This window comes from Pholcus phalangioides, unplaced genomic scaffold (genome assembly GCF_987345545.1).
Source record: "Pholcus phalangioides strain wild (caught in Gottingen) unplaced genomic scaffold, Ppha-v1.0 ptg000004l_1, whole genome shotgun sequence".
NCBI classification, from domain to species: domain Eukaryota; kingdom Metazoa; phylum Arthropoda; class Arachnida; order Araneae; family Pholcidae; genus Pholcus; species Pholcus phalangioides.
Genome location: NW_028301597.1, coordinates 44,031,773 through 44,043,721, shown reverse-complemented (window position 1 = coordinate 44,043,721; position 11,949 = coordinate 44,031,773). Strand labels below are relative to the sequence as shown.

General features: G+C 40.7%; 4 protein-coding genes and 1 long non-coding RNA gene across 5 annotated transcripts; all 5 read left to right on the top strand.

Moving 5' to 3' along the window:
* The first annotated feature begins 486 nt into the window (after positions 1-486).
* LOC149087643 (uncharacterized) lies at positions 487-1,220 on the top strand. The gene is made up of 2 exons (XR_016192570.1): positions 487-627; positions 717-1,220. It is a non-coding gene; the product is annotated as an uncharacterized LOC149087643 (long non-coding RNA).
* A 1,900-nt stretch (positions 1,221-3,120) lies between these two features.
* LOC149087642 (uncharacterized) lies at positions 3,121-4,688 on the top strand. The gene is made up of 5 exons (XM_089231937.1): positions 3,121-3,461; positions 3,564-3,906; positions 3,985-4,107; positions 4,217-4,379; positions 4,461-4,688. The coding sequence occupies exons 1-5, from the start codon at positions 3,239-3,241 to the stop codon at positions 4,686-4,688; spliced, it is 1,080 nt and encodes a 359-aa protein (XP_089088063.1). The 5' UTR covers positions 3,121-3,238.
* Positions 4,467-5,803, top strand: LOC149087641 (uncharacterized). The gene is made up of 5 exons (XM_089231850.1): positions 4,467-4,684; positions 4,776-4,875; positions 4,954-5,141; positions 5,246-5,349; positions 5,457-5,803. The coding sequence occupies exons 2-5, from the start codon at positions 4,795-4,797 to the stop codon at positions 5,744-5,746; spliced, it is 663 nt and encodes a 220-aa protein (XP_089087976.1). The 5' UTR covers positions 4,467-4,684; positions 4,776-4,794; the 3' UTR covers positions 5,747-5,803.
* A 2,888-nt stretch (positions 5,804-8,691) lies between these two features.
* LOC149087640 (uncharacterized) lies at positions 8,692-9,150 on the top strand. The gene has a single exon (XM_089231936.1). The coding sequence runs from the start codon at positions 8,692-8,694 to the stop codon at positions 9,148-9,150; it is 459 nt and encodes a 152-aa protein (XP_089088062.1).
* A 1,225-nt stretch (positions 9,151-10,375) lies between these two features.
* Positions 10,376-11,695, top strand: LOC149087639 (uncharacterized protein F54H12.2-like). Its single transcript, XM_089231933.1, has one exon. The coding sequence runs from the start codon at positions 10,376-10,378 to the stop codon at positions 11,693-11,695; it is 1,320 nt and encodes a 439-aa protein (XP_089088059.1).
* Positions 11,696-11,949: the final 254 nt, after the last annotated feature.

Here is an 11,949-nt window from a genome sequence, read left to right as displayed (position 1 = left end):
TATCAGAGTTATGAGTGTTGCGAGTGTTATGGGGGGTGCCACCTTTCCTCAATTCTTCAAGTGAAAATAGCAGATTTGTAAGTAGTCTTGGCGGCGCTTGACCGCGATAATGCCATTTTCCGCCGCTAGATGGCGCCACCGGAAATGTTTTCGCGCGTTTTTGACCGACTTCCTTTTTTAGCCGGATTTTGAACCAGATTACCTGACCGATATATTTTCAAAATGGAGGTATTTTTTTATGTCACTGTCGAGACGTTATCTTGACCATGGGATGTTGTCTATGGTTATCAACTAATTTCCGATAATTACTATACGCTCTTTGGAGTTCAAATCCAAAGTAAAACTAAAAGGGGCATGGGGTTATAGCGTTATCTTGACGATGGGATGTTGTCTGTGGTTATCAACTAATTTCCGATAATTACTATACGCTCTTTGGAGTTCAAATCCAAAGTAAAACTAAAAGGGGTATGGGGTCATAGCGTTATCTTGACCATGGGATGTATATAACCCCCCGACAGCAAGGAAAGACCATCATTCTTAGTTTCAAGCTCGATCGAGATGGATTCCGCTGCAATCTTTGACGAAAACCCATTACCTAGTGATATTGACTGGGATCTAGAGGAACAGGTATGTTCAATATCATTTTAATTTCTTTTTTTATACCAATGTATCCAATGTATTTTATTTTTTGAACGAGTTTTTTTTATTTTTTCTAGAATGCGTTGATCTTCGGATCGGATTTCCATATTGATGAGGCGCAGTGGATTATGGCCGAGAACCCTTTCTCTCAAGAAATCGATTGGACCCAGGTCGAGAAGGTTGGTTCAATTTGTTTTAAAATTATTTACTATCTCTTTTTATTTGTCTCCTTCGATTATTTAATACTGTTTCTTTCCTACAGGATGCCATAGAACAGATAGGTGGCGGTGGTGATCCGGGCGAGGGAACTTCGAATTCCGTAAGCATTATTTATGTCAATTAATTATTTTTTTTACTTTTTTTTCAATATGCTCATTCTATTTTTTTCTTTTATAGACCCGACGTCCATACGTGCTGCAGAAGCAGTCCCGCAAGCTGAACAAGAAGTTCAATGCTGAGCAAATCACTTATGCTGCCCGTATACGAACCGAAGCCCTAGTGGACCCGTCAACTCGCCTGATAGCTGCAATGGCTTTTTTGAGATCAATGTTGAGGCAGCTGATAGACGAGACAACCAACGGGCTGCATTCTGAGGACCGCATTCGGTAAATATTTATTGGATATTCAGAGTGTTTTGAGGAATTTTTTTGAATTGAATAATTAATTTTTTTTTTCTTCAGGATTGTCATGACGTCCGATAATTTCGACAGGCCTATCTCTACATCTCTTGTTACTGTAGCCTCACTCACCATAGAATCACTCCTGGCTGTGATAATGAAAGTTCTACAGAGCAAGAACTCCATACCCCTGGACGACCCATCTCTCAGGTTTGACATCATCACGGTCCGACTACCACGAGGTGGTGGCAGATGCAAGATTGTCAACATATCGTCTGACCGGCTGACAAAACAATCAGTTACACGTATACCCGAGGACGGACTGTGTTGTAGTCGTGCCATCGTTGTTGGACACGCCATCCTTGAAAAACATCCGAGGCTGTCGACGGTAAAAGATGGGCGTAGAAAATTACAGAGAGACATGGCTTTGACATTGCATCGAGTGGCTGAAGTTCCCGAGGGCCTTTGTGGCTTTGATGCTATCACAAAGTTTGCCGCGGTTCTAGACGTCCAAATATTTGTCAAGTCTTCGGAAGAATTTTATCGGGTAATTTATTTTATTCACCGATATTATTTTTAGTCAGGAAGAATTTTTTGTTTAATCACTTGAAATTATTTTTTATATTTCTTCAAACTGTTTTTTTTTTATGTAGGTGGTGTTCAAGACACCCAGGAAAGACAGAAAAATATTTTTGTTGCTCAACGACGGGCACTATGACCTCATCACATCTCCCAAGGGTTTCCACGGCACCAGTTTCTACTGTCCGGATTGCGACAAGGGCTACGACCATGTCCAGAGACATAAATGCGCAGTCCGATGCAACACCTGCTTCAGCGATGCATGCACTCTCGTCATTCCCCAACGCTGCGATGACTGTCACAGGACATGTCGATCGGCTGAATGCTTTGCAAGGCATAAGAGTCTCGGGGGCAAAAACAGCAGCTTCTGCCAGCAATTCTACGAGTGTCCGACATGCAAGAAATTTCTTGTAGAAAAAGAACGGCCTCGAGGCAAACACGTCTGCGGGGAAAAGTATTGCAGCAACTGCAAAAATTTTCATCAAGATGAACATCATCTCTGCTCCCTCAAAAAGAAGAAGGTGAAGACCCCTTCCGACAAGATCGTTTTCTTCGATTTCGAGACGGATCAATCTTCAGGCGAGCACGTGATAAACTTTGCAGTTGCTCAGTACTCGGACGGAGCTGAATTCGTCTTTCGAGGGTATAACGCCCTCAACGAATTCTGCGCCTGGCTCTTCCGCAAAGAACATAAGGGGTACACTGCCATCGCACACAACATGAAGGGGTTCGATGGCCAATTCCTGCTCAAGTAAGTTTTTTGAAAATGTTTACATAAATAGCATGTTACTGTTTTATTATGCATGCATTTTGTGGTAAATTTTATAACACATATGAATTTTTTCTTTACAGATATCTCCTAGAACAAGGAATAAAGCCTTCTGTTGTGCCGTGTGGATCCAAAATAATGGCTTTGCGGCTAGACACCATCAACATCAGGGTTATCGACAGCCTTAACTTTCTCCCTATGGCTTTGTCCAAACTGCCGAAAACTTTCGGGTTGGAGGAGCTGAAGAAAGGGTACTTTCCTCATCTCTTCAACCGACGGGAAAACCAAGACTACAATGGACCCCTCCCTTCCATGAACTTCTTTAATCCGGAAGCTTTCGCCGTCGAAGCGAAAGCGAAATTCGACAAGTGGTACGAGCAGAGGAAAAACGAAAGTTTCGTCTTCCAAGACGAAATGTACGAATACTGCAAGTAAGTTGTTTTCTCCTCCATATTCATTATTGTTTTATTCGTTTAGATTATTTTTTCCATTCTTTTAACATTTCTACACTATGTTCTTAATTTTTAGGTCAGACGTCGATATTCTTCGTCGATGCTGCTTGCAGTTTCGGAAAGAGTTCTTGGGATTAACCGGCGTCGACCCCTTTCAGTACCTCACCATAGCCTCGGCCTGTATGGCAACATACCGGTCGAAATACATCGACGATGGTGTAATTGGTATGGTTCCTGCCAACGGTTACGTCAACAACACCAATAGCAGTCGCCTAAGTATTGAATGGCTGTCATACCTAGGACTGAACATTCAACATTCCAGAAACGGGACGGGAGAAAAGAGAGTGCTTGGTCTCAGCGTGGACGGGTTTTGTGAAGACACAAACACCGTGTTTTTATTTCATGGTAAGCGTCATCGATTATTATTATTTTTGAATTAATTTTATTACTTTGTTTGCTTTACTACATATGTTTCATTTTAATTATATATGCTTTGTTTCTTTTCAGGATGTTATTGGCACGGCTGCCCACACTGTTTCGAAAAAGATATGGTGAACCCCAGCACCCAGAGCTACATGTGGGAACTCCACAGGAAGACCTTAGAGCAAGAACAAAAAATCCGTCAAGGCGGATACAATCTCGAAGTCATGTGGGAGCATGACTTTAACGCCCTGAAGAAAACGGATCAAGCTCTCAAATGCTTCCTGGTGGACTTTCACTATGTCGACAGGCTTAACCCACGGGATGCGTTCTATGGCGGAAGAACTAATGCCACTAAACTTTTATATCAAGGCACCGCAAAATATATTGACTTCACGTCTTTGTACCCGTGGGTCAATAAATACTGCAAGTAAGTACTTTAAAATTTATAACTTAACAAATATGGCTACCTTTACTTTTTTTTTACAAGTTTTTTATTTGATTGCAGATATCCGGTCGGACACCCCAAAGTCATCACTGAAAATTTTGACGACCCCACAACATACTTCGGTATCATTAAATGCAAAGTTCTACCACCAAGAGCATTATACCTACCCGTTCTCCCATACAGGTATTATTATAATTTTTTATAACGTGTTTTTCACTTATTCCCAATCTAACATATTTTTTTTCATAAAGTTTTTTATTATTTTTGTCATAAAATATTTCATTTTTTATAGATCCGGTGGAAAATTGACCTTTCCCCTGTGTCGTTCGTGTGTGGAAACACGCTCGAGACAATGTCATCACAACGACGAGGAAAGATGTATCACAGGCACCTGGGTGACTGAAGAGCTCAAGAAAGCCGTTGAAAAAGGATATGTGGTGAAAAGGATATACGAGGTATTTTTTTTTCTAACCCATAACTATTTTTGATGTTTTCTACGATTATATTTGTTTTTTAATTAGGATTGTTTTTTCTAGGTTTATCATTTCGATCAATCTCGAGAGGGTCTTTTTGCCCCCTACATCAACGCCTTCCTCAAGATCAAGCAAGAGTCCTCGGGATGGCCGTCAAACTGCGTCACGAATAATGACAAAGTCTCGTACCTGAAGCAGTATCAGCAAGTTGAAGGCATAAAATTGGAGCCTGGAAATATCCAAGTCAATCCAGGTCGGCGTCAAGTGGCGAAACTTTGTCTGAATAGGTAATTATCATTTTTAACGATTGAAAATTTTTGAAAACCATGTTTTTTTTTATGATGAAATAATCATTTCTTTTTTTCTTTTTTTTTCCAGCTTCTGGGGTCGCTGGGGTATGCAGGAAAACAAGACGCAACTGTCGTACGTCACTAAAACATCCGATTTTCACAAAATGATGAACGATCCTTCTATTGAGGTACTTTTTTTTTTTAATTATTATTATTTTTTAAGATATTTGATTTCATCAAACTAAAAAACAATTTATTTTTTTCAGGTCAAGGATTTGTATCTACCCAGTGATAACGTTGCAGCTATTGAATGGCGACACAAGTCGGATTTCATACCCCAGACCGACCGGACCAACGTTTTTCTGGCTGCCTTCACGACAACATGGGCCCGTTTGAAGTTGTACTCCGAGATGGAGAAGCTAGGCGATGCCTTGCTCTATTTTGACACCGATTCGTAAGTATCTATAAAATTTTTTATGAAACTAATTTTATGTGAGCATTCTTGCATTTGATTTTTCAATGTCTTATCACTTGACTTATTGGTTTTTTAAATTTCAGAATCATCTATGCTAGCAATGGGACCAACGATCCACCATTGGGCGATTTCTTGGGCCAATTCACAGATGAGCTCGATGGTCATCACATTACGGAGTTTGTGTCAGGTAATTTTTCTCATTCTCGTTATCAAACTTTAATTCATCCTTTAATTTCACAGGTTGAGACGTTTCTCATTATATATATTTGTTTTTGAAAAAATGCTTATTTTCAGGTGGAGCCAAGAATTATGCCTATAGGAGGTCAGATGGCAGGTCATTCTGTAAAATTCGGGGCTTCACACTCAACTTCAAAAACTCGCTAGAGCTCAACTACGACACGATGAAGGCCCTGGTCCAGTCCATGGATTTTGCAACGAAGATCGCTATCGTCGATACCCACAAGATAGTGAGGGAGGCTAAGAGGAGGCGGATACTAACCAGACGAGAGGAGAAAAAATACGGTCTTGTATACGACAAGAGGGTTCTTCTGCCCGATTTCACGACGCTGCCTTATGGGTATTAATTTTTTTTCACGTCAGAACATGTTTCTTACCGCAAAGTCCCTTATGTAAATACGCCTATTTCATGAATAAACTATTTATTTTTGTTATAGATTTGTTTCTCTCGTGTGTGTTTTTTTGGTATTTAATGTTATGCAAACAGAATTAACTGTCATTTGCGATGGAGGAGCTAAAGCTTAAACATCCTTTTGGATGTATAGTGTCTGGACCGACTTCTTCGGGAAAAACTCGATTTGTTTCGAGACTCATAGCCGAAAAAATGATTGATCCATTTCCTACGGAAATTGTCTGGTTCTATGGTATTTATCAACCGTTTTATGAACAGATTTCAGGTGTCACATTCGTAGAAGGTTTACCTACAGATTACGAATCTTACCTAGGTTCGCGAACGTTATTTGTTATCGATGATCTGATGTCCGAGCTAGGCAACGACAAGCGATTAACTAATTTGTTTATTCGCGGAAGCCATCACAGAAACCTTTCCGTGATATTCATCGTTCAAAATTTCTTTCATAAAGGCAGTCAGATGCGAGAAATATCTTTGAATGCGCATTATCTCGTATTGTTCAAAAATCCGCGAGATAGAAGCCAAGTTCAACATTTAGCTAGGCAGATGTATCCGGGTAGACAGGCATTCTTTCAAGAGGTTTTTAACGATGCCTGTAAACCCGCTTATGGATACCTATTGATAGACTTGAAACCGAACACGGAAGAACAATTACGCCTGAGAACCGGTTTTTTCCAAAATGATACATATTACGCTTACCAACCCAGATAAATTCATTTCGTGTCAAGCAGTCGAAGAGGTCACATCATGGAAAGGGGTCTTGTCATAGACTTTGAAGGTTTCCAATGTACTTCGAGAGGATTTATAGTTAAAGAACTGGCCTACTTTTCGTTAGATGGCAGTAGTTACGGGACTTATACTTTTCAACCACCTTATGACTGGTTCGAACTGAGTGGTAAAGAAAGGGCGTCTGCTACGTGGGTGATGTCTAATCTACACCACATTTCATGGGAGGGCGGCAACATGCCCTATGAAAAATGTTCAGAAATTCTCTCATTCTTGTCGGATTCGTATTCTGAAATTTATTGCAAAGGACTTGAAAAATGCAAATTCATTGGGCAGATGACGGGGAAGATCTGCCACGATCTCATTGGCTATCCTACATCCCCCTCTTTACCAAATCCCAAAGTCCGCTGTTTCAAACACGGCTTTAATTTTCCCCATTGCGCACTGATCAAGGCCGTCAAATACGGTATGTATATACGAGAAAGAGGTTTCGACTGTCAGTGACGATACAGATGTCGAGGTATGCACAACGAAATTTAGAGACTCTTAAAGAGTTCACCTGTTGTAGAGGCAAGAAGCGTACTGATCTGATAAAGAAAAGTAGCAACAGTGTCATACGGGCTCTATGTGAAGTGTGTCTTAACGTGTTAAAAGGCAACGTTCCCGTCACGAAATCTCAGAAAGCGAAACTCAGTCGTCATAAGAGGAGTCTGAGAAATTTGTCCAAGAAGAATCTCCCACTATATAAAAAACGGCGTATTTTAGTCCAGAGAGGTGACGGTTTTCTCAGTCTACTTTTACCAGCCGCAATATCCGTTATCTCCTCCCTCATAAATGGAGCACGCTAAAAAATACGTCATCGTTCCGGCAGATAGACATTTGAACGCTGTTGAACAACAGCTAAGCAAGTTAGATGGTGATATCAACATTGTCCTGAAGAGAAAAGGTCTAAGAGACGATGAAAAAGCGAAACAGTATTTGCAGGTATTGCAAAGGTACCTAGCGCTCACAGAAAATTCGAATACTGAAATTTTAGGAGAAAAGAAAGAAGATGATATAAGACCCGATTTCGAGAACATGATCATACGAAAAGCCGCTCCGAGTCACAAGAAAAGAGCTAGAGAACTGGTTGACACCATGAAAGTGAACAACAGACAGCTGTTTTGGAATGAGGACGGCGAACTTGTTCAAGATGGCGTTGTGGTCCCGGGAACCAATATCGTGGAACTCATAAGACATAATCTGAGAAAGAAGAAATTTGGAAAAGTACCTAGAGGAAACGAAGCATTTAAAAATTCCGTTGAACAAATAATGTCTCCTCAATGGTTATGCCTGTAACTTTTTTTTAGAAGCAATAAAGAATGTGAAAATTTAAAAACCTGTGTTATTTTTTCTAGTATATATTCTCACGCGATATAATTATACTCTCATTTGCTAATGAACAGAGCTAAGAAACAGGTGTGTTTTAGCGATAACGTATCAATATTCGTAGTTGGAGGCGAGGATAGAAGAGGGTTTTGGGTCGAGGATGCGATAAGATTTAGGAAGAGAATATCCGATTTTGAAAAAATATGGACAAATATACAAGTCCCTCCGAACCGGCCAGTTTTGGCGGAATCCACGCGTTTCACAGGCGTCTTAGAGAAACCGGAAAAAACGTAACTTTGAAAGATGTCAAAGAATTATTGCAGGGTAACGAAGCATATACATTGCACAAACCATCCAGAAAGAATTTTAAGAGAAATCGGGTGATAGTGGGTGGTATAAACGAACAATTTCAAGCCGATTTGGTAGACATGCAGGCCCTGAAGAAGGAAAACAAAGGAATCAAATACATACTTACCTGCATCGATGTTTTATCAAAGTTCGCTTGGGCCATACCCTTGAAAGATAAAACTGGAAAAGAAGTTACCGAAGCGTTCAGAAAAATTTTCAGAGACCGCGTATGCAAGTATTTGCAGACTGATAAAGGTACAGAGTTCAAAAATAAAACTCTACAAACTTATCTAAAATCGATGAATGTCATGCATTTTTCAACAGAAAGCGAGAAAAAAGCCTCTGTTGTCGAGAGGTTCAACAGAACTCTTAAACAAAAAATGTTCAAATATTTCACGCATAAAAATACGCACAAATACATAGATATTAAGCGAACTAATGCATAGTTACAACAACACATGGCACCGTAGTATAAAGACTAAACCCGTTCTTGTTACCGAAGAGAATCAATCGGTCGTTTGGAATGAACTGTATAAGGATATCTTGAAACCCGTGAAGACAAAGTTCAAGTTTGACATCGGAGATACGGTCCGCATAAGTCGCGCAAAAATGGTTTTTGAGAAAGGATATGAACATAACTGGACTCGTGAAATTTTCACTATTAAAGAGAGACTCGAGCGCTTTCCTCCTGTGTACAGGATAGCCGACTCTGGTGGCGAGATTGTCCATGGTACTTTTTACGAATCTGAATTGCAGAAAGTGAAGCGGAGCGAGTATTACCAAGTAGAAAAAATTCTAAAGAGACGCAAGGTAAGAGGTAGGATGGAGTATTACGTAAAATTTAAAGGCTACGACAGCAAGTTCAACGTATGGGTGAATCATCTCAAGCGCATATAAGTGACAGTGTTCACACAATTATCGGTCATTCAACAAGATGTCGTTCTATGTAACACTTCCCAGCGACAGTTCAGGGTCATACTATCCTGAAAACACTATATCTCATTTTGTCACAAGATTGCCATTTCCAATAAGTTTGACTGGCGAATGGGAATGTGCGCTTTCGGAGATTGTTTATTCTCACACGTGGTACAACATAACCGAAAAAAATAATCTGTTCGGGTTCGATCTTGGTGATGATAAATTGCAGGGAAGAAACGTACCAGTCGGATATTACGAGACAGTTCCAGATCTCTTGAACGGCTTGAAGATACCAGCTTTAAGAAACAAAATATTGTTCAATTACAATGAAAACACCAGGAAAGTGAAAATAACACTAAAAGATGGGGCAAAACTTCTGTTAAAAACTGGCATTGCTGAGCTACTGGGATTCGAGCCAACGCTGATCGAAGAAACTACCGAAAGTCCTTACGTTGCTGACACAAACGTGTTTTTTCCAGTTTTGTACATCTATTCCGATATTGTGCAACCTCAGGTTGTGGGAGATGTGCAAGCTCCTCTACTGAGAGTCGTTCGCGTGAAAGGAAAAGATAACGAGGTCATAAGCTCTCATTATGATAGACCTCACTATCTCCCTATAGCTCGAAAAGAATTCCAGACTATAGAGATAGAAATTCGAGATAGTTCGGGAAATCACATACCTTTCAGTAGAGGAAAGTCGATTCTGATTCTTCACTTCCGCATGAGACAGTTCTTATAAAAACACTGGTCTTATCGATCCGTTGTCATTTACGAACTAGATACGAAAGATGAAGGTTCCATACCATTGTTGCACTAAACAGTTTGAGGACTACTATGTCCAACAAGCCGGACAAGGCCTGCCGTATTATTCGGGTGCTGTAATGCAGAGAGGATACGGTCTAGGTAGTATATTCGGAAGTCTTTTTAGAGTAGCCATGCCTTTTCTTAAAAAGAGTGCTAAAACTGTTGGTAGACAGATTTTACGCTCTGGCGCTGATATAGTTGATGACGTAATGAAAGGTGAAAACGTTAAAAGAGCAGCGAAAAGACGAATGGGTGAAGCTGGAAAGATACTGACAGAAAAAGCAGTGTCCAAAACTCGGTCCATGTTTGGAGCGGGACATAAAAGGAAACGCAAGAAGGCGAAACGCATCATTTTAGCCAAACGACCCAACGGAAACACACACGATATTTTCGATCCGTGATGGCTTTTCTCTTGAAGGATTCTCCTCAGCTGGCAAAATCTGAACTCAACCTTTTCACTCTACCCGGAACACAAACTACCATAGAAAGCGGAAAATGGGTTACCTATTACCCGCTTTCAAACGTCTCCGATGGTGGCCCTCTGGAATTTAACATTGGAGGAAGTGGTGATGAGTATCTGGATCTCTCTCAAACGTTAATTCACGTGAAAGCTAAGGTCGTGAAAGGTGATGGGTCTTTTCTAGATAAAGAGAGTAAAGTCGCCCCTGTGAACCTATTCTTGCAATCCATGTTTTCCCAGGTTGATGTTTCTCTGAATGACCGTCTGATATCATCTTCCAGTAACACGTACCCCTACCGAGCTATGATAGAAAAACTCTTGAACCACGGTAACGAAAGCAAAACCAGCCAACTGACAACTGAACTCTTTTATAAAGACACTGCCGGAAAAATGAGTGATGTGGACCCGACGTCAAAGGACCCCAATGACGGTTTAATACAGCGAGCGGCGTTCATCGAAGAAAGTAAGACCGTCGACATGATTGGTTCGATTCACGGGGACATATTTTGTCAACAGCGACTCTTGCTGAATCTCGTTTCTCTAAGAATAAAGATGATTCGTAGCAAGTCAGAATTCTGTCTGCTTTCGCCAGACAAAAGTGCAAACTTCAGAATTGTTCTCCGTGACGCATGTTTATACATAAGGCACGTCAAAGTGTCTCCTGGTGTGCTTGTAGGACATGCGAAAGCTCTAAGTCATACTTCAGCCAAGTATCCGATAGACAGAGTAGTGTGTAAAGTTTACTCGCTACATCAGGGAAGCATGTCGTGGGTTCAAGACAGTGTCGTCGTTGGACAACTACCCAAAAGAGTGGTAGTCGGAATAATAGACAACGACGCTTTTTCGGGATCGTATAGCAAATCGCCGTTCGAGTTTAAACATTACGACCTTAACTTCATAGCCACGTATACTGACGGACAGCCAGTACCTTTCAAGCCTCTAGAGCCCCAATATGATCAAGGATTATATGTCAGAGCGTATCATAGTTTGTTTTTAGGGACTGAAAAAGCCTGTCAAGACAGGGGTATAGATATCTCTAGAAGTGAGTTTCCATTGGGATACGCTATCTACGCCTTTGATCTGAGCGCCGATCTCTGCCAAGGCGATCATTTCAATTTGATCAGACACGGCAACCTAAGACTGGAAACAAAGTTTAAAGCTCCGCTCGTCCAACCTGTTTCCGTCATTGTCTACTTGGAGTTCGACAACGTCATAGAAATAAATCAGGCACGAAACATCCTCTACGATTTCAGCAGTTGAATATGTACTCATCTCAAATAAAAACAATTTTAGAACGCGAAACACCATACTTCATCGATGTGTTTCCATGTGACATGCTACCTGTGCATATTCAAACCTATCCGGCGTCTTTAGTTGTGAACGCGGATAAGCACACACAACCTGGTTCGCACTGGATGTCAATCAACATTCCGGACAAGAACACCTTGGAATTTTTCGATTCATACGGACAGAAGCCAGAGACTTACGGAAAAGAAATTGCATCATTTACAAGA